We start from the raw sequence: 22,506 nt of genomic DNA, 5'->3' as shown, positions 1-22,506 counted from the left end.
AAAAGGTTCATCTCCCATAGTAATCATCAATACTGAAGTGTTACAGACAAGTGTTTTCTGTTACCTACACCGTTGATGGACAAAATCTCTTAATGCTCCCCAGGTTCAGATATCATAGCCTCTGCATGTTCCTCCAAGAGACCTTACAGGTCCAGAAACAGCTTCTAAAGGAGCACAGTGGCTCCAGATTCACTTGCTGCATTGTCTCTTCTGCTCTTGTTACCAACTACAATGTCAAATACTATCCAGGCACCTTTCCATTTGAAGCCATCAATTTAGTTCATCTCAACAGCCTGTGGAACCACCCAATACATGGTAATGCATTCCAAACACAACTGAACTGCCTGGATTTGTGCCAGTAGCCTAGTTTACTTTGAGGTCAAGAATAAGAAGTTAAAATTTTGGGCTGTGCTTAATTTTACTCTTTTAGATGAGAGCTGGTTTTACTTTTATAAGATTTACTGTTTGGTTGGTTTTTAATAGATTGTAAATCTCCAGTATATTTTGTATCTTCTGGATTATTTTTGTTTGTGGCATAAAAGCCAGTGTTCTCCTTTTGCTCATTCATCAGCTGCAGACAAACACAATGCAGTTAAAATACAAGGCATAAAAGAGAGAGATGCCATAATAGACAAACTAAAGGTGGTTACGCAAGGGAAAATTAAACTGCATCCAGGGAAATCACATCACCAAACAACTCCCCGTTAACATGCGTAGCAGTGAAACGTACGGCCAGCATATGTGAACTGGCCCACAAATCCCAAGGACAACTTGTTGAAAAAATCTCAAATATGCATTAAAAATACCCAATGGAGGATGTAGGCAGACTTGTATGGAGAGTGCCACAATTTGGGATGCCCACTCGAGACCAACAGAAAAAATTAAAGGTGTGTTTTTTCAGTTTAGTTAAGATCCTTTCCATGTGCTCTGACTAGGCATAAAGGTAGCTTATGTAAAGACTTCTTTATATTCCTAGAGCAGTACCAAAATGGCCTTGATATATGATAGTCAAGCCCTGAGGATCAGTCTTCAAAGACTAATCCCTTAGCTTGCTCTGTCCCTTCAGGGCAGTGGATGTTATTAAAGCATATTATTAACATACACAAATATTTGTTTATGAACAGTGACTTCTGTAAGCCAACGTTAATAGGACTTTAGATGCCAGTTGTATACAAAATGTTTTGCCCTCAGGTCCTCTGGTAACCAGATTGCAAAGCCAGCCTGACTCTGTTGGGGAGAAGCTTGCATTTTTGCTTATGAAATTCCCATCTCTGTGATTCTGAAGGCTTAAACGTGAAATACACCTGCTGTTCATTTCCACAAAGCAATGGGATATTTTACACAGCGGTTGTCAGCCTTATGTATTTGTAGCAACATGCAGATGATTTATGTGCAAACATGCCGTGACAGCAGGGAAGATGGGCACAAAACCGTTATCACAGTCTGTGACTATTCAGAGAGTCACGTTCATCAAAAAAGGCTGCAGGAGATAAAGACAGATTACCATCGATAAGAGGAGCTATGTAACGTGATTCTCTTTTGAGAGCATGTTGTGGACTTTGTCGTATCTTATAAACAAGAACCTCTAAAGACCGGTTTGCAGAGGCATTGCGTCCCAGTGGATGGTGGGCACCTACCTGCTTTTGAAAATCCAGCCCTCGTATTCTTCTCCTTTTCCTTTGGGGTGACATAGAAAGGGATCCATAAAGAGATTCCTAATGGTCTTGTAAGTGCTTGTTTTAAGCACAGGTTAGTCAGGAGTATCATCTGAGATCTTGTAAGGATACAACAGGGTTCCTGGGTTTTTTTCTGTTTTCCCAGGTGAGAAGGGCAGGATGAAGGGCAGGGAGCAAGCAATGTCTTTCATTCTTTGAAAGCAAACCGGTTTTATTTGCTAGCAAAGCTGAGCGTAGGTGGGACTAATATGGAAGAAGAGTGGTGAACCTGGGTGAACTTCCACGTGTAGCAGGTCTGAGAAGGGTGGAACTGTTTGCCTTAGAGGCTAGATGTGTTAGATATGAAAAATTCTTTGGGGAAAATGATGGGCTGATAAGTTTTATTCGTGCTGTCTCATTAGGAAGAGACACTCCAGGAAAATGAGGAGTTTAAAATTGGTATTCTTTTCCTTCACAAATACATGGTTAATTTCTGGGACTCACACCCACATGAGGCAAAAGGGCATTCAACAGTCCAGGGCATTTACTAGGAGCATAAGAACAGCCTGAATTTCAGTAGCATAGCTTCTAAAAAAGAAGAAATTTTTGGAAGCAATATACCTTCATGTTTTGTTAGCCATATCTAATTAATTAGGGTATAGAAGAAAGTTCCTGCTCTCCAAATACTTTAGAAACAGCTTTCTAAGATCTTCCTCTGAAGTTGCCTGTGGTCCATCCTGTACTAGACAGAGTATTATTTAATCTAATATGGCAATTCCATATATACGCTATAGCTGCATACACTTTGAGAGAGTAAAGGAAGGCTGGCAAGAAGAAGAGGAGAAGAAACGTAAACTTCTTTTGAGTGGAAATAGGACACTAACCATGATTTTGGGACTTTTAATATATTTGGGAGTTTGTTTCACTGCTTTCACGTGGTGTGTAATCAAGGCCTTGCAATCAGAGTGTACAGAGCTCTGTACTCTTGTTGGGAAGGACTTGGATGAGAGCCTAGCTACTGTTGCGAAATGGAAGACAAACTGTAGTCGTCCTTCAGTGATCTGTGGATAGTTTACCTAAATTGTGGATTAACTAGATTGCAGATAATACAGTTGAAGGCAACGAAATGTTTGGCTATCTTGGGTTAGCCGGGCCTGGCAGCATGGGGTGTGATGCAAGCTTATCAACTTGGGCAAGAACAGAGCAAAAGTACGAAGCCAGCTTAGCCATGCTTAAAAGCCACCTTGCATGGTGGCATGAGGCATGAATGGAATATCCGACAGGCATGATGCTGGAATGAATTCACCCATCATTATGTTTAACTCTGTGTTATGAAATATCTTTAAACAGCTGAGCAGGAGCATGGCTTGATCCTGTTGTTAGCAGGATTAACGGGCTCAAGGCCTTGGCTTCAGCTCCTTGCTCTGTCTCTGATTTCTCATGTAATTTTGGACAAGCCATTTAATATCTCACTGCCTTAACAATATGCAGGTACTTTCCTACCTCCTCTAGGTGTTAAGAGCGTAAGTGTATCCTGAATAATGGAGGCAAAAAAAGTAGGCACCTTAGGCTATGGGTAGCTCCTGCTTGCAACTGTTTTACATGTGTGCCTCTGGTTATGTCTCTCTCCTTGCACGCAGACATCAGAGCTAGATTTGCCGTCCAGCATCACAAGATGATATGAAAAATGCCATGTATTTTTCAGTAGGTAGGATGTAGAGCAAATGCTTTTGTTTCCTGTAGGACATGTTAGAGAATTAGCTTCAATCCTTGGTTTGCAAATGCTGAGTTGTTAAGTGCATGCAAAGGAGTGAAGCTGAGATTTCATGCTGTTGCCGGGAGCTCACCTTTTGTCATCATCAGCAAACCAATATTTTAAAGCAGTCAGACCCTCCAACACCACGTGATGGAACCCACATCTAAAACATGGCACGTCTGTCAAGTCTGGCCCTGAGAAGCTGCCTTGAGGATTGCAAATCCTCCTGTCCAGAACAGACAGTGCAAAGGCAGCAATCAAAGCAATGTGTGAAAAGCTTCCTTTTGCAACCTGCACAATTACTGACCTATTCAGAGAAACCTCCCCTTTTAGCTTTTAGCTCTGCTAGACAATTTACCCTGTCTCAGCTGTCTCGCTGCATTACGTCCTTCAAACCCCCTGGAATTAACGTTTCGAGCCAGCAAACACTGCTGGCTCCACACAAAAAGCTGAGAGCGGAAAGGTCAGGTCGATTAAAGCAGTTGATCAGAATCTTTAACATAAAGACGTCACAGGCAAAACAGTAACGCTACTTCATGCTCAGCTAAGAGCAAATGATTCATCAGGCAAGGCTGCTTATTTTTGGAGGATGGCCACAAAAGAGAAGAGAACGCGCTGGCTGTATCGATCACGGTGGTAACAGGGGACCGCAGAGCCCTTCTCCAGTTTTGATGGAAATTTAATGTCAGAAATACATCATCCAATGTAAATATATCAATATATATTTTACATCGAATGGATTTTAAAAACGTTCTGGCCCAGCTTAGCAGAATCATTTCATCTCTGCACAACTCTCAGAGCTGTCATTTAGAGCAAAGGGCTATTTTGCAATGCTCTGCACAGCTTGATGCTGCTAAAAATGCAACCATTTTGTGAGGACTTTTGTAAAGGTGGCTGGAGAAGCAGGTGTGCTCTGAAATCTCCAGTGCTTTGGTCTAGAGGGTAGACCTTCAGTGGGTGAAGATGTACCAGTGTTGAGCAGATGCAACCTAAAAGACGCTTTCATCTCCCATGCTTCCTGTGTCCAGAAATGACTGGAAATCCTGTTCTAGCAGGCACCACTGCCCAAGCAGCTACATATGTCTTGCGCTGCCTCCAGTGCCCGCTCATACCTTTAGCAGAGAGCTGCTGCCTGCCCCCTTGTAGCACCCCTCTGTTCCTTGGTAAGAGCAGAGTGGGTCTCTGCAGTGGGAGTGGCAGCAGGCACAAGTGAGAGGCACATGTTTGGACGTGGAGGTGGGATAAGCTGCTCTGGGAGCTGGCAGCCTGAGGAGGGAGGGGATCCAGAAATCCAGATTCTGTGGCTGTCAAAGGGGGATCATTCTGCTCTGATACCAGCCCAGCTGTTTCCCTCTCTCCTTGCCCTCCCCTTCCTTCCCATCATTCCCCCAGGGCTAATAAATATGTATTTAATTCATTTAATTCCCATGGAGGTTTGGCATCAGGGCGTAGAACTCAAAGTTTACAAGATAAATGAGTGTGAGGAAAAACATGAAGCAATAGTTCAGGGAAGAAAATGAAGCCAAAGAGAATGACTGGTGAAGAGTAGGAAGCGGGAATTCCTAGAGGGGCATTCTGCAGAGGAGCATGCAAAGGGAGGGGGCAGAGAAGTGTAAGTACAGTGCAATGAGGCATAAGGGCAGGAGCACCAGGGAGTGTGCAGGAAGGCCCCTGGAAGAGGTGGGGAAGAGGAGCGAGTGGAGGTGGCAGCTTAGCAGGCAGGAGCAACTGTGCAGGATTGCAGGAGTGAGCTTTCAGGGAGACAAAAGCCAATGGAAGACCCTTCGGGTTGCTGAATCCAGCCCCTGCAGTTGCTGGGGCAACCAGAGCAGAGCCATGCACTCTGGAAAATAGGTGAACGGACCATCACAGTGCCCACCCCAGCCCACAAAATGCTTCTCAGAGCCTTGTAGCATTCTTAAGGCCTTCAGCCTGGAAGACCGAGGGTTGTATGCTGCAAAAGGAGAGCAAGACAGCTTCTCTGATACTGTGGCTGGAAGGATGGGAAAGGAAATGACTTTAGCAGCAGTGTTTAGGATGCACTGAAGAGAGAAGGTTGAAGCAGAGTTCATTATAGACCCAAAGGGTACATCTGTGTTGCATAATACTGTGTAGCATGGAGGCAGTCGCAGCTTTCCGTGCTTTGCTGGAGACTAATTCCTGGAAAGGGTAGCATAGCTGTACTCCTGATACTCTAAACAAGCTAGTTCCTTTATGGCTAGTGCAGATATCTGTGCTCTGCATTGCATAATGTAGGCATACAATAAATTCCTGTCAATAAGGAGTTTAAAATAATTCAAGGCAAGCTCTGCAATAACAAAACCATTGGTCACCAGAAGCAAAGGAATAAAAGATGAGATGCAGAAGGATCAGAAACGCCCCACAGAGAGCAATACTTTGCAATTTTGTCCAAGGTTGATGTTTTCTCTCTAATGGTCTGCTACCTTTTGACTCAATGCTCTCCTAATTTAGCCTGCAATATCATGTAGTACCCAACGCACCCTCATTCTGCAATTATGACTCTACCAGCCCCTCTACAGAATTAATTCAGCTCTGAATTAGTCATTCAACGTGCTAGTGCATGTAAAATAGACTCAAGTGAATCAGATTTTGTGTGCAGGGACTGAATTGCAGTAAATACAGCGACTTGGAGAATCTCAGTCTCCATCTGGGCTTTCACATCCTGAGGGATACTCTTTCTCCAGTGGCTGTGCAGCCTTTCTGAGCAGGGCAGGCACACAAACAAGCTTGGAATGAAATCCCCAGCGCCACACCGCACCTCCTGCCCTCTGCAGTAATGCTGATGTGACAGCATAAAAAATGTGGAGGCATGAAAGAGAAACCCAGGGGAGGGCTTGAGTAAAAAAGTGCCCAATGATAGTGAAAAAAAAAAAAAAGACAAGAAAAATCTAAAAATGTCCTCTTAGGCTGAGCTGCTTCAGATCTGAGTGCCCATCTAGCAGACAGTGGGGGATAGCACACACAGCATGTCAGCATGCATTAGGCTTGCTTGGGCTGAGGGAGCCTAACCCCATAGGCATTGCGTCATCTAGTGATCCCAGCAAGGAGCAAAGTGAGGTCTTATAACGGTAATATACCATTACTGGTCGGAGCCCCCTGCAGAAGGCATCCCCCTTGCAAGCTCAGATGTGGCACCTAGAGATGCCAGTGATGCCTGCAGCAGGGTATTTATGAAGGGACATTGATAAGGGAGATTCATCAGCATGGAAGGGTTGAGGGTCTTGGACCTCATTCAGCCAGAGCTGGAGGAAGCCAGCCAGGTCATTCATCTTGGGGACAGTCCAGTTCAAGAAGTCTCAGGGAAAAGTGAGAAGGGGGAAAAAGAACCAGAAAGAGATTTTCTCTTCACGAGGATATTACATTAATTTTCTCCCATTGTTCTCTTCCTGTGGAAGCAAGCAGTGACCAGATTGTGTAACATCAGCGGTAATGCCATGTTGGCAGTATATGTAATGTGAGGGATGGGTGCCAAGAATTGAATTTTGGTCTTCAATTTCCAGCAGTTCTTTTGGGATGGAATCAGGGCTAATACCAAAACCAGAAGGGGGAGATCCAGGTTGAAAAGATGTGAGCTGTAATTTTGCAAGATTATTTGACTCGCGTGGAATGGCTGTCAGTTGGGTTGGAGATGATGTTGGAGATGCTTAGTTCAGCGCTGTCATCTGAACTGGACCTGATGGGCCCATATGAACGCCCAACCTTTACCAACGTGGTCTTCTGCCAGGTGCCACCTCCTTGGTCTGTGTCAGCCCGGACAAGTTCGGACTTGATCTGTACATCTACCCACAGTATCTCAGCTTTAATTGTTAATGATATCCGTAAGAACTGCGACTGGGTTGGTAAACTCTGGATGGGGCTATGACCCCAGAGCAATCTAATCCTGATATTTCTTTCTCTGCAGGGGGTGGAGGGAAACGCAAAGGCAAAAGCAAAAAGTGGAAGGAAATCTTGAAGTTCCCTCACATTAGCCAGTGTGAAGATCTCCGAAGAACAATAGGTAAGAGCTTTTCCCTTCTTTGGAAGTATTGCATAAATAAAATGTGCTATCAAAACTGGTTCAGCAGAATGGCATTAAAGGTACTCATCATTAAATGGAATCAGTTTAGAGATGGGCATGCAATACACATGCCTCCCATGATGCTGCCGTGCAAAGTCAGCATTTTCTGGTTCCTAAGAAGGCACCGTGGATCAGGCAGGAGAGACTGGCATAATGCACTTGCAAGGCAGGGACTGGGGCTGGAAGAGGCCAGGCCCTTTGCTTTGCATGCACAGGCTCTAGGAGCCAAAGGGACTTTGCAGTCGGACAATACCTGGTGTGCAAGACATGTGCTTCGACTTGGTGCCTGCCAGGGCCAACGTGGCTGTAAAAGGACATTCAGAAATGAATCCCCTCATCACATCCTGCATTCCCTTGTAATAACTAGCTCTTTATCAGGGAGGAAATGAGACTTGATGAAAGCAGAGAGATTGCTGGTGTAGTTGAAGGTTAACACTAATTATACGCTGGATATGATGTTTGAAGCGGCAGCCACTGCCCTGTGCCAGGCAGGTTTGCTCAGCAGTACCATCCTCTATTCAAACCACAACACTACTTTATGTAGGTTTTTTATAGGACATGTAAAAAAATGTTGTTTAATTACTTTTTTTTATTAATGTGGGCCAAACACTGCAGATTGGGAAGGGAGCTTGCAGTGGCTATTTCCATACCACAGCATTTCTCCTGCTCATACCTGCCAAAATTCAGCATTCTTTTGGCTGCTGCCTTGGCAAACAAGGCTAGCAGCTATCTCCTTGTGAATTCTCCACTGAAAAGCACAGTATTACTGATCTCACCACAAGAGGTTAACTTCAGCAGTTGAAGCTCCTTTTCTCCCCTACACTGACATAAAATCCAGCCACTGGCAATGAATGAATGAAAGGCAAGAAACTCAGATAACGGGCAGCATAATTTGTCTAACTTGGGTGAACTCTTGGGGTCTGAGTGACAGTGCCCTGGCGCTGTGTACCTTTGAAATTCATAGCATGTTTTTGCAGAGAAAATATGTGCAATGTTTTGAAACTCTTTGCATGGTCTCCTTCAGTAAACTTTGCTTCCCTCATCTTCTGCTGTAGAGCTAAAAGGAGGTAAAGAAAGGAGGGGGAGGCAGGAGAAAAGAGCATAGGTTTTCCCAGTTTATGGCCACTCGACAGACACACAAACCCTGGAACAATTTCTGAAGGCACAGAACCTGCTGGACGCAAATCTGACTTAATATATTGTAAGTTGCGTAGGGAAGTCTCTCTGTTGTTCCATCAACCTTGGTTCCTACAGGGGAAAACGGCAGCAGATAAAATGCTTGCTCTTTACAAAGATGTAATATCCTAAAATGAATAGCCTTAAAAAAATTAAGTCTGCCAATGTTTTCTGTTTCTGAAATGCTGTTTCTGGCATTTTTTTGGTGTCAGCTTTGTCGTAAGTGTAATTTGTTTTGCATTTTTTTTGCGAATGAATTGGTGAAGTAATAGGGCAAGAGCCCTTGTGATGCTCTTGGTGGATTTGGCTTCACTGCAAAGATTACCTGTTGACTGGGAATTTTAGCTACTGACTTTTACACAATGGGAAATAAGGTCCAAATCCTTGTTCTGTGATTCTGATTTTTATTGAGTAGCCTTCCTGCTGAGCTGGATGTGATTACACAAGGAATGAGGCACTGCTCAGCCCGAGTAAGGTCATCTGTCCTTGCTGGCTCTAGCATTTTTCAGTTAATCTAGCTGAGGTTGAAACATCCCAGACAAACAGTCGCTGTTTATAAATTTCTCCTTGCTCACACAGGGGATCAGACACATCTTGGATGAGCCAGACCCTCTGGGTCTGTAGCATTAAGTTGTGTGCACGTGCGTGGTTGATCTGAGGTGCTCAGGATGGATCTGTTGCACATGCAGGTCCATTGCACCGGGCTCTGTGTGGCTCATGGACATCCAGGGGCAAGTCCGGGCATCGCAGTCTGGCCTTAAACTGCTTCTTTTATTGTCTCTGCTGAGGAAGAACAACTCTTTAGCCCATCTTCAGTTGTTATTTTCTGCAAGTCCTTTAAAAGGATCTCACAATTTCAGGTGACAAGGTTTCTCCGCAGGTGATTTTGTGAGGGAATGTACTGAAACATCTTTCTTGAACCATCAGCTGAACTGCTCTATGATTTGCAGGGGTTCCAGCCGCTCGGTGTGTCTGCCCATCAGTCCCTCCTCTAACAACTTCTTAGCCCACTGGTCAGCGTCAATCAAATTTGAAAATGAAATAGAGGCCCCAGAGTGGCCCTTTCCTGCAATCTCTATGGAAATAGGCAACCAGCAGAGAACAGCTTTATACAAGGAAAAGACTACAGCCTCAGTTCAATGTGTTTAGAGATCAAGACAAATACTGGTAGGTTCTGCTCATCACAGACCTCCTTGCTGTGTGTCAGCCTCCCAGCACTTTTGGTCAGACACAGTCTTGCCACTTTGCCGCATGTTTAAAAAAAAAAAAATCACACCAAGCCTTAGAGGGTTGCATGAACGGGAGGACCAGGCTGTTGAGGTTTTGTTGTACTCCTCTTTTCTGGATGCTTCCCAAGAGCCTCCGTGGAAAAGCTGGAGGCAGGGATGGGATGGACCTTTTGATTTAGAGCAGGCATGGGCTGCTGTGAAGAAAGGCACGGCTTAGTTTAATGCAGCCGTAAGCCATGGATGGAAAATGCTGCTGCTGTAATTGTGGCAATACAGCCTACAGATGTGTGTAGATGCCCACGTTTTGGTGTAAAAACGTGTGTGCTCTTGCGCCCCACTAAGGTGTACTGAAAAGCGTCTGTGTCTCAAAAAAAATAGTGTAGTGTGAAAAGAAATCTGTGAAAAACAGGAAGGCTGAAATAAACCAAGGGTCTGCGACCTGTGTTGACACAATTATGAGTCAGTTCATACCTTTTGGTTCCCTCTATGTTTACAGGAGACTCTGTGTTTGACTATCCATCATCTGGTGTCTTACTGAAAGACTTGCTTAGTAAAGCCCTTTTTTCCCCTCCTTCTTGTGCACAGAAACAAAAATCAAAACACCCGAGAGAAACACTGGGTTTTGACAAATAAACAAACACTGGAAACATCTTTATTAAAAGTGCCATTTAGCCAAGGAGCTATTTTTTTGGACTGCACTTAAAAGCAACTTCTATTCTCCTTTCTTTTTTGTCCAAAGTACGCAACACCTTTTGCAGGGAAATTCAGTGGCCTTCATTGTGTGCTAATTAAATAGGCAAGTGGAACAGGGATGCTATGCTAATACCTTTACTGGGCTCGGAGAGAGGCTTGTCTATTTATGCTTGTATACTATGAATGGCTAATGTACGTTTCTGTTTGCAGCCCTCTTCCCAGCTGTGCTTAATTGTATTAAAACAGCCAGCCCTTTCCAGGTTAATATTGGCATTCGCGGCCCCTTCAATTGATGAAAACTGGTGTTTGAGACACTAGTGGCAATGACTCATGTGATGGATGCCGCTAGCAGCTGGTGTTCTGCTATCTTTAAAATTCACAGATGATAGCTTAGCAAAGGAGAGATGTTTCAAGGGAAGGGAAAAAATAGCAAGGCGCAGCTTTAAAAATTCCCACATTTGACAAACATGGCATGAAGAGATGCCACAAGTTAGGGATACCCGCTAGTTTAAGGCCATCAGTAAACAAAAATATAAGAAAAAGTTGTAATTTTAAAGGCCAGAGTGTCTTTTTGATGATAAAAGATTCTGGATGTCTGTAAATATTTCTGAATGACGCAAAAGGTTCTGTTGGTTAAAAGTGTGGAATTTTTATTTATTTTGCTCAGACCCATTCTGTGCTTTTTTCTTCCATAAAAAACCTGCTTGGGTGAAAGAGTTGATTATTCTGATCTTTGGCAAATTTTCTTTCGCAACTGTCCAAATGCTATATAATAAATCAAGATTTTTTTTTTTCCCCATAGATTGAAGTTTGTGGGGAAACTGCTACAGAATGTGCCTGCTGTTTGTTGCATAGAGTGATTTGTTGCATTATTGCAGAAAACTTTAACTCCTTCAGTAAAGCAGTTTCTGGTTGTGCATTGTACTCGGGTAGAAGGAGAACTCTGGTGATTTCTCTTGTTAAATATTTATATTCAGTGAGATTTCACAGTCAGAAAGATCAGCCTCATTAATACTGATTTTGCCATACTTGGTTTAAAAAGAGGAAAAAATCCTCCCTATGCCATTTAACCTCTTACGTGACGTTTGCTTCCCATTTATCCAGGGTAAAAGTAGCTTGCGTTTCCAATTCTGGCAAGTTCTTCTCAGCGTTGTTAAAAATACACTTCTGTGTGAGAAACACTTTGTAGAGATGGTGAACAGAGTAAGTGGGACAAAATCAAAGCCACAGAGTTCACATGCTCACTTTTTACAAACACTTTGTAGAGATGGTGAACAGAGTAAGTGGGACAAAATCGAAGCCACAGAGTTCACATGCTCACTTTTTACAAAAGCTGGCTCTTTTTTCCCCCACTTTTTTTGTATTGTACTTTTTCAGACACGATCAAGGCCTTCACCTACATGACTTTTTTTCAGTCACTTTGGAGTTTGTCTACCCGGAGGCATATTGATGGTGCCAGCTCTGCAACGGGATTCAGACCTCCCTAAACGAGTTCCTTTGAGCGGCCAGCATGGGCGCTGATAGCAATCAAGAAGCAGCAGTATGGACATCAGTGAGAGAGATGCTTGAGTATTTATCCAGCTTCCTAGGAATGCTTTGCAGCCTGCACTGAGCTCCATCCTGTGGCAGAAAGACTGCTACTATACCCCGGTTATCTCGTTTAAAGGTAGCTCGGGCACCTCTGCTCTGCTCCACGGTGCTGGGACACCCTTCGTGAATTCCCACCAGCAATTCTCGGGTTCCTTAGCTTCAGAGGTTTGCCAGCACTGCAGAGATAAATGCATGGGTGAGGGGTCTGGGAAAAGAAAAGTGTGGGTTTCCAGGCTTGCTCGTGAGGGAAGCTGCCTCTGAGAGATCAGGTGACAACCTGGCATATCGATGTTCATGGTGGGATAATGGGGCTGTGTGGGACCCTGCCCTGCTTCAGCTGGGGACGGTGTCAGACGCGGCGGGGGGTGTCCGCTCAGGGAGCGGAGATGGAGGCAAAGAAATAACAGTGCGTGTGCAGATCCCAGAATCGGAGACTGTGTGGTGGTGTCACTCATAAAGCTCAGGCACTGAAACTGGGAAAGAGAAGGCGTGAAAAGCCCGATCTGATCAAAACCACAAAGTAGTAGCCAATTTTCTCTCCACCAAATTCTTCAGCTCTGATGTTTACAGTGATTAAAAAGCAAGGTTTAGAAATGTAATCCTGAAGCCAGCAAATAGATCAAAGGAAAGAATTGCAGCTTGCCTTCCACTGTAAATAACCGAGCACAACTGGTCATAACTTCTGTGATTGTCTTACAGTATTGGTCTGAATTCTACACCTAGGGCTGTTCTCGTGTTTTTGGCTAAAACTAGAGTTTGAGTTTTTGAGAAATATTTTTTTTGTAGAAAGCATCAGCTTTCCTTGGAAAAAACCTTACGTTTTTATTGGAAATAGTTTTTCAACAAGTAGTTAGGATTCCGTGGCATGAAATAACAGCAAGGGGTATTGTCTCCTATTTTCTATCCAAATGTGGAGGCATACGGGTAGCTGTGTCGGAAGATGCTGGTGGTGCGTGTGTGCATGCAGCCAGAGCTGAGTACCCAGCACGGAGCTCTACAACACCTCTGGGAGGCACTAGGTTTTCTGCAAACCTGGGGAACTGGAATCAGTGGAGCAAAAAATACTCTCTAGTAAAAAAAAAAAAAAAAAGGCAACGTACTGCATTATTGTTGTACTGTTCATTGAAATATGTTTCCAGAGAAATTCATATCGTTTAAGGCCCAAGCTGATAAACACATAGGCTCACCATTTTTTATCCACACAGGGAGTCCCTTTAAATTCATTTGACAACAGATGGGTTTTTTTTTTTCAGCAAGCAGAATTGTGCTCTGTATGAAAATAGATTTTCCCACGTTGGTGCCCTTAGATAACTGCAGCATAAGATATATTTCAGTCACTATCAGCAACAGCAAAGTGATATCTTGCTGGTGTTCTTGCATCACCCAAGGGTTGGCTCCTAACTTCGGTGTGTGTTAGCAGCCCAGGCTGCCTGTGCTTAGGGGATGGAGTGGGGCTCCTATGCCGGGGCTCGGCATTGCCCCTTATTCACTTATAATATGAGTATATATATTCACTTATATATAAGTGTGACTTAAGGGTCACACTTATTGCACCAGGACTCAAGGGCTAGTCGTGATGCTGTGGTGTGGATAGTCCCTTTGATGCTGGAGTGGTACCTAAGAGAAAAACTCCTCAGACAAGTTGTCCTCCGTGGCAGTTGTCTGCGGGGGGAGTACAGAAAGAACACAGTGAGAGGGGAACCCAAAGGACTGAAAGCAAAATTGGAAGAACTGCTGAAAGCTGTGGATAGGATTTATTGCTCTGGAAAAAAGTTATGCAGATTTTTTTGGATAATATTAATGCAGAAAAAACCCCCCGCAAACTGATTTATGTCTAAAGAAGAAACAAAATCCTTCCCCTCGACAGTCCCCACTCTGTACACTTCCCTTCCCCCTCACTTTCTTTTTTTCTTTCTTCTACAGTAGACACAGCTTTCCCCTCTCTTCCTTGAGCCAAAAGGTCTCTGTTGCTCATTCGAAGTACAGTTTATGCAATCTTTCCAGCATAGACCTTGCCTTCAGCAGTACCCTGTAGTTTCTTGGATTTGACGTGCTGTCCCATATCATGAATACATCTAAATTAAAATAGATACTCTTCAGGGGCAGGAACTGGCTGCATGATAGAAAGTGTTCCAGCACATGAAATGATATGGCTGATGTCAAAACCATATTGTTTGTTTACAAACCCACAGTCGGTTCAGTTCCTTTCTTTAAAATCCTTCAGGTTCAACTATAATTCTATCATAAACATAGGTTTCTAGTGCTCTAATGATGGACAAACAGAGCAATGTTTGGTGCCCTTGCAAGATTAGCTGTATCCAGTTTATAGCGATGGGTGGAATTGAGAAGGGTTGGTTTTTTTCTTGCAATTTTTTTTTAATGCCATCACAGAAAGTATGTGAAAAACAAGCTGGTTTATGCATCTAGTGAGACTCAAGACTAACACTGGGAGAACAGGCTGCTTGCAGGCTGCTTGTACTTGACAGCTTCCAGGACGGGAAGGGGACGCAGGGGAAATGAGCTGAAATGATCTCAGCCCACATTCTATTTACAGAACTTATTTCACAAGACTTAATCCATTAAGTATTACCTTGGCAGTGGCAACCCAAAAAGAAACCGAGAAAGACGTTGCTATTCTCCATAAAGAACAGGCAGCAAATCCACATCTCCTTACGAGACAGTGAGTCCACACCAGTCATCGTTCAATAGAAAGCCTCCTAAGGAAGAAATATTATCACTAAACCTCTGTGTTTTTATTTTGTGGCAAAAGACTGTATTTGGTGCAATAAATTAGTCTTTGCAAATTAAGAAGAAAAAAAAATGCCACGACACACTTTGAATTATTTCCAGAAGCTATTACAGGGATGTGCAGAAAAGGAATTAGGAGAAAATATATCCTTTTAAAAGATCCATTTCATCTCTCACTGAAAATAGAAGTAGATATTGTGAGCTGCAGGGTTTTTCATTATCTTATTAGGTAATATGAGTCATTAAGGCTAATTAATACTTATGCAGTGATTTGGAATTGTAAAATGCTATAGAAGTGCTCACGGGTCCTGTTAAATAGTAGTATTTCGTTGTTAAGGAAATTTATTTTAAAACCAATTTAGCATTTGCTGGATGTGGTGAATGAGAGGTAGGGCTACATTTATGATAAAAACTTACTCTTCTCCCTGCTGAACTCACGTGTAACTTGTAACTGGTAGTGGCGTGAAGAAGGTGGCAGGGCAAAGCAAGCCTCTGGTTTGGTAACTGTTCAGCTCTGCTGGAGTCAGCGAGAAAGTTTCCCTTAAATTAAATTGTACAGGAGCCCTCTTGCAATGAGAGGAAGGACCTGTGGGGAGGGAAAAGAGAGAGAAGAGATCTACCAGACCTACATAGGGATGCTGTGAAGTGCACTCATGGGATGAGCAGCCTGAAATCCTCGCGTTTGGGGATGCATTCAGGATTTTAGGGAGGGATGGGATTGACCTAAGTTAACGCTTGTCGAGGAAAATAACTCATTTGGAGTAGCTGGTAGACGAAGCATTATTTTGACTCAGCTTCTGCTGGTTGTTATAGAGGCCTTTAGGATTGCGGCTGGGCTCTGGTTTAGGCTTTGCTAGAAACAGTCATGCTAGAGTACGGCTCGCTCAAATGCTGCAGGTCAGTGTAGCTGAACAGAAGAGACTGAGCCCTTGGTTGAAACAAAACATGGCTTTTTGAATGAAATGTGTGCAGTAGAAAAGCGGAGTTACGATTTTGGTTAAAACCTGAAACCCAACATTTTTTTCTTTTATTTCCTCCTTCCATGCCCTTCTTTGGTGGAAGAGGGGCAGGAGAAAAAGAAACATCCTATTCTTTACTTAAACCCAGAAAATAAGTGTTAGTCTTTATTTATATGAAAGTCCCCCAAAGTCCGTAAAATATTTTGAGTGAAGCAAAATTCACATTTTTTATATATATCTAATACGCAATTTTGAATATCTGCAAAATATGAAAACAATCTTGTACTTCTTTTCTCAACTTCATTTCTATCTTCGTAGCACTTCTTTTACTGAAGCACTCTTTGCCACAAAGTGTACTTCTTCAGCACAAGGTGTGCTTCTTCCTTCGTTGTGAAGGTCCTTGATCTGTGCACTTCAGTTCCACTGGTTTAGTTTGTTTTTTCCTGACAGTGCAAATGGACAATAAAATGAATGTAAATACAATATTTCAGTTTTAGATATAATCTAAGGCACTGCAAATTATTTGAGGGGTTAACAGGGTTGGTATTCATACTCCTTGTAAATCTGTGTCAGAGGTGAGACCCCAGATGAAGTGCCTTAGTGCAAATCTGGCCCACTATTATCCTAGCACCCTTGATTTCTGGCTTTTGAGGAAAGGAGAGGTTGAGAGCTTTTAGGGTAATCCCACACATAACTTTTAATTCTGGTTTTGAGACATAGTGTGGGGGAATTCACGTGGGGAATGTTAAAAGGCTGATTTTCAGTGGTTTGGCTGAATCCCTGAAGTCATTGAGAGGTTCCATTTATTTTTTAGGTAATCGCTATATGCTGCTTTGAAAACACTTTGGAGGTGATAATTGGAAATATTTCTCTGTACTCTGTAGATCATAAATTGGGGCATGGCCATGAGTTCTAAAGATTGATATTAAAATAGAACCCCCACTTGGCAGGGTTGAAGCAGGAGTTACAAGACCATTTCTGAATAGAGTTCCTGGTTATGCCAGTAATTTTATTTACTTATTAATCACATTTTTACCACGCTAAACCAATGCCAGGGAATTCTAAGACAAGTAAAATAAAAATACTCTCTACCCTAGACTGTTGTTTCTTAGCTGAAGTAATGGAAAGGATGACTGAAAGTCCAATGTAGGGAAGGGAAACAAAATTATAGAGCAAGATGGTATAATGCAAACTGTGGAAAATCTCCCGAGTTTGGGGAAGAAGGTAGATTGGTATATGATTTTGTGAAAGAACCCCCTGTTGTCCTGGAATTGGTAAAATTCACTGTAAAAACGGCTCGACAGAAAGTCTGAACTCTTTTAATCCTTAAAAAATATGTTATGGACCAAGACATTTAAGTCACAATTAAATTTACTATATTGAGAAAAATGTGAAGGTTTTTACCTTTCTAGAAGAATAATTGGTTAATTCCAAAAGATGGGAAGTCTCTGTGGTATTAAATGACCTATAAAAATATAATCTGTGCAAAGTTACAAACTTCTTTGTACCTGCCTGTCATGGTTTAACCCATCAGGCAGCTAAACACCACACAGCCTTTTGCTCGCTCCCCAGTGGGATGTGGGAGAGAAACAAAAGAAAGGTAAAACTTCTGGGTTGAGATAAAGACAATTTAATAGGAAGAAAAGGAAGGGAAAATAATAATAATAATGATAACAGAATATCCAAAACAAGTGGTGCACAACGCAATTGCTCGCCACCCGCTGACCAATGCCCAGCCAGCTCCCAAGCAGCGGCCCCTGCCTCCCCGGCCAGCTCCCCCCAGTTTTTTGTTCAGCATGGCATCATATGGTATGGAATAGCCCTTTGGCCAGTTTGGGTCAGCTGTCCTGGCTGTGTCCCCTCCCAGCTTCTCATGCACCTCCAGCTTCCTCGCTGGCAGGGCAGTATGAGAACCTGAAAAGTCCTTGACTTAGTGTAAGCACTGCTCAGCAACACTAAAACATCAGTGTGTTATCAACATTATTCTCATCCTCAATCCAAAACACAGCACTATACCAGCTACTAGGAGGAAAATTAACTCTATCCCAGCCAAAATCAGGACACTGCCAGATTAAACCATCCTCCTGCCCTGCACCAGCATTATATTTGCACAGTGGCACTTTGAGGGACTCTTCACATCACATTGATTTTCTGAGCTCTCCCTTGGACAAGTTAGGACAAGGCAGTATTGACAGATTGGTGAAGGTTGTTCTCATGAGCAATATGACCTGGCTCAACTACATATAAGTATTTGCAATGTTGAAACAGCCCTCTATAAGTAAGTGCTTCCAAGCTTTCATAACTCCTGGTTCAAAATATTTTTGGCATTTGTAAACATGGCTTATTGGGAAAAATGGTTTTGAGCACAGGAAGAATTTGGTGTAAGTCACTTCAGAAATATTCTGATCAGTCTAAACAATATTCAGCACCTGAGTATCACGTTCATCACATTTGACCTTTCCGCATAGGTATAGTTTGTCTCATGAGCAGTGACTTCAACACACTGAGCCTCAAGTGAGGTCTAAGTAGTAAGTAAGGACACCCTGCAAAGGTACAACACTGACTCTAAAACACAAAAGAGAGAAACCTATGGTGGGGAACTTACTGAATAGCATGGAATATTTGATTTAATGCAGCAAAGTCTGACATATTCATGCTGATCAGCTCTCCAACAGCCAAAGCCAACTGGCAGCCGTGCCACTTCAAGCAAGATCCTTTTCAGATCTCTTTGGCTGAACCTGCTCAGCCTGAGCATGAGTTGGGATGTCTTTGGGAAAGACCTCCATGCTGGTGACAGGTTGGGCACCACATGGCAGGGAGCTAACCTGTCCCTCGGGTGGGAACAGGCCAGCACTGTTGGCTGCTGCATGCCCCAAGTCTGTGCCCAAGGAGGATGGAGAATGGAAGACAGGAGAGCAGGTGGGCTGGGGACAACAACTCTGTAGATGAATAAGGGTACACCCCCTTTGCATAGTCCGTGGGAGTATTCCTGAGGCTTGTACTGCTTGGGAGAGGAGAAAAAAGCAAGAGTGGAAAGAGCAGCTGTTAAGCAGCCCTTGTGTTGAAATTGGATGTCATGACTGTCCTTAGCTCCACTGAGGCGTTCTTCCTCCAAGCTAGAGATTCTTTCTGTCTGAGACTGCTTTCATCCCTGCCCAGGAGACTGTGGGTGTCCCTGGGGCACCATAACCTCATTATCTTCTATGGAGAAAAAAAAATCCAACCTTCTAAAAATATTGTCTATGCCAGTATTGTCTATGCCAGTGTGACTATGAATCAGTGGTCAGAGCTGCGAGGGAGAATTACAGCCTTTTCTCCCTGTTCTTTGCCATGGACAACCCCTAGTCCTATGACTAGGGCTAATGTCTTTTTTAGACTCTACTTCAGAGTGTCATTGGAGGCCGGAGCCTTTCTTATGAGTTAAAAATCAACTTGTTTAGGTAAGATCTTAAGGAGTAGAAGGCAACAATGCAAAGTTTCAAACTCCGCAGAGGAGCCGCCAACGCAAAGGTCACACAAGGTTGCAGTTACTCCCGCTGCGTACTGCAATGGGCTTCGTGCATTAGTACAGACTGGGATTACAACAGGGCCAGCCCAGAGAGGGAAGACATGGATCCATCCTGTAGCCCTGTGGTTTTCGCAAGTTTTCTGGTGCTGGTCTCTGTTCCAAATCCTAAAGGAGCTCTGATGGAGACCTGCCATCCTGGTTCAAAAAAAAGGATAGGATTTTATTCTCAATAGCACCGCTGAACTATGTGAAAGATAACCATCACCCTCAATCAAATGCTAGTAAGCACCTATAGACTGCTTGAAATCTATAAGGAGCTGTGTAAGTGCTCACTGTAACTCGTAGCATAGGTCACATATTACTTTATTTTCTCTTTTCCCATATGCTATAAGACCAGCTGAAAACTTGTCCTTCTCTATCCCCAAAGAGAGATTATAGTTTTTTTCCTAAACCCTAGTGATATTAGCCTTCTGTCTCACTAGTTGCTGGGGAGTGATGGTGCTAAATCATGTCTCCCAAAAAGCCTTTGTCCTTTGTGTAAATTAGCTGATAGCTTCCTTCTACTGATACAAGTCAAAACACTGTTTTAGCTGGCAAAATTATGTGGAATTCTGCCTCATCTGTTTTTTTTTTTCCTCCCATCAGCAAACTAGTATTTCCCTAACAAGTCCCCAGATCTGGCACTTTTCCAGGGTTTCCCTTTTTGGTAGGCAGCAACAAGGAAGGGAATCTCATCTTGCTGCCAACTCACCCACTTACAACATGCATTGAGGAGGGATCAGATACCCTTTCCTTTGCCTGCCTCAGAGCAGAGATGGCACTGGGAGTTCCACTGGAAGCTCTGCCTGTGAGATACGGATCATCAAGACTTGAATTAGAGAGTGAATACACCCCTTTGCTTTTCTTTCTCTCTTTTTTCCCTTCATTTAGGTGAATTTAAGTCCTGGTGACGGGTAATGCACAGATAGCCCTTGAAAGGGAAATGTTGTGTTTATCTCCCAGACAGGTGCAGTCTGATTTCCCTCGCTCTGCTCAGGTCCCTTCCAGGGTGGATTTCCAACAGCAAGAGAGAATATTTCAGCGCCCCTGATCGCTCGCGCCTGGCTGGCTCTGCCAGCCTGGATGCCAGTTGTGGTGGTGGGTTTTGCATAGCTGTGGGTTTGATACCAGTTTAGCTTGCCAACAGCCAGCATAAGCTGTGTAACTTGCAACTCCACAAATGCCATGCCAGCATCTGTTTCTCACCCTACAGCATTTTAAGTAATGCACATTTCCAGCTGTCTTCCCCTTCCTTCCCAATTTCAAAGCACAGTTTGTTGGTTTCGTGTACTGCTCTGAGATGTGTTTCCAGGCTGCACTGTCTGTGTGCAGGGCAAAGCCGGTTGGGGGCTCTAAGGTTTGATACAAACTGTCCATGCCCTCATCCTCCAGCACGGTTGTGTGTCCAAGCAGAAGAAATCCTCAGCTGTGAGGAGTCCTACAGCTTGTGGAATGCGTTAATTAAACAAGCGTCTCTGGAAGAGGTAAAATGGTGGAGGACCTCTGCAGATAACTTGGCAGCTCCCTAATGCAGTATTCACAGCTTCAGGTCTCTCAGGAAAAAAACTGAACAGCCTTTATAGAGGGTTTTTTAAAGCCCTACTTTCCAGTAGGAATGTAATTGAAGAATGTGAAGGCCGTGGAAGCATGCTGCTCACAAGCAGAGGAAAGATTAAATTCCAATGCTTTGTTTGGGGTAAATTGCTGACCTTTGTCTTCAGCATTAAAGCCATCTGAAGAAAACCATTTCTAGCATACAGCAAGATGAGTTGCTTTTGCTGGATTCTTTCCTGTGTGCAGTGTAATAGTCTAGTGTGAATATAGCAGGAAACAAGGAAAATTGAAAGTATAATTCATTTTGAATGGCATGATGTAAGAGGTGATTTCTTTTAAGGAGCTAGAAGGCAAAGGGATCAGCGTTAAATATTTTAAGTGGGCTCTTGGAACAATCCCTTAATGGATTTTTTTCTTGCCCCTCCCTTTTATGACTGTTAGATCTATGTTTCCTGCTAGTTCTCTTTTTTTTTTATTTATAGACTTTAAAACCTTAATCAGAACAATTTTACTTATCAGGTTATAAAAATCCTCTATCTTCTGTCCCACAAAGTCAATAAGTGTTTGTTTCTTCAGCTCAGTAACAGTTCCCCATTCAGCTTTCTGGGCAGATTTACTCAGTATCAGTACAATTTCTACCCATTGAGTCAATGTCTCAAGGCACAACCTCTTCCTGCCATGCTACGGCTAAGCATTTCCTATAGTAGCCTTATAATTTCCCAAATTTCTCCTCCCCCTTCAGAGCCTGGGAAAGCAGATGGACCCTAAAGGATGACCTGGAGGTCACAAAATCCAGGCTGTTAGAGCTGAAGTGGGGAAGTGCATTCCAGAGGAGACAACCCTTCCACCAGGAGTGTCTGCAGCTCAGGCTGCTCTCCAGCCCACACCACTGAGCTGATACTGAGCTCTTCAAAAGATTGCAAGTGACATGGCCTGGGGCACAGAGACAGCAGCTGTCTGGTATTTAGGTTGTTATGGCTCCGTGTTTTCCACTCAAGCTGGAACTCAGCTGCAAGCTAATGACAGTCACGGGGACCCTATGCAGCACACCTCTTGAACAGGGGACCCAGGAAGAAAATTCCATTGAAAAGCGTCGTGCTGCTCTCAGTCATTTGAAAGGGGAGATGGCGTGCGGGAAGCCGTCAGAGGCATGAATCACCGTAGAGAGGTCCATATTCAAATGTCAAGCCCACAGTTTTCTCATCAGTCATGAGAAGAAAACCACTTGGCAAATCCAACCCAGCCCTGAACCTGAGTAACAAAACAGCCTCCTTCAATTTGGCCTCTCATAAATGCTGGCTTTTTCATTATGTTTAAGTAAATCAGTCTTGTCTCTCACCCCAGGCTTATAAGCTCCAGTTATGTCCCTGAATCATGCTGGATTGGCCTGCCACTCAGCTGCCCTAGAACATATCCAGCGCTGTCTAGATGTGATGAACCTTGTGTCCCATCAAAGCTCTAAACGTGGAAGAGAGCTAGGAATGACGTGGATCTCCCATGGAAGTCTCTGGGGTCAGAGCA

At 43.5% G+C, this 22,506-nt stretch overlaps 1 protein-coding gene across 1 annotated transcript in view; it reads left to right on the top strand.

Annotated features, from left to right (window-relative positions):
• Nucleotides 1-22,506, top strand: part of GRK5 (G protein-coupled receptor kinase 5) — a 173,340-nt gene that overhangs the window by 70,968 nt on the left and 79,866 nt on the right. The window contains exon 2 of the mRNA XM_075717417.1: nt 7,334-7,429. Coding sequence (XP_075573532.1) covers nt 7,334-7,429 — 96 coding nt within the window. The remainder of the gene's footprint in view (nt 1-7,333; nt 7,430-22,506) is intronic.

Source organism: Pelecanus crispus, chromosome 10 (assembly GCF_030463565.1).
Source record: "Pelecanus crispus isolate bPelCri1 chromosome 10, bPelCri1.pri, whole genome shotgun sequence".
Taxonomy (NCBI): Eukaryota; Metazoa; Chordata; class Aves; order Pelecaniformes; family Pelecanidae; genus Pelecanus; species Pelecanus crispus.
This window is presented reverse-complemented; position numbering and strand designations above follow the sequence as displayed.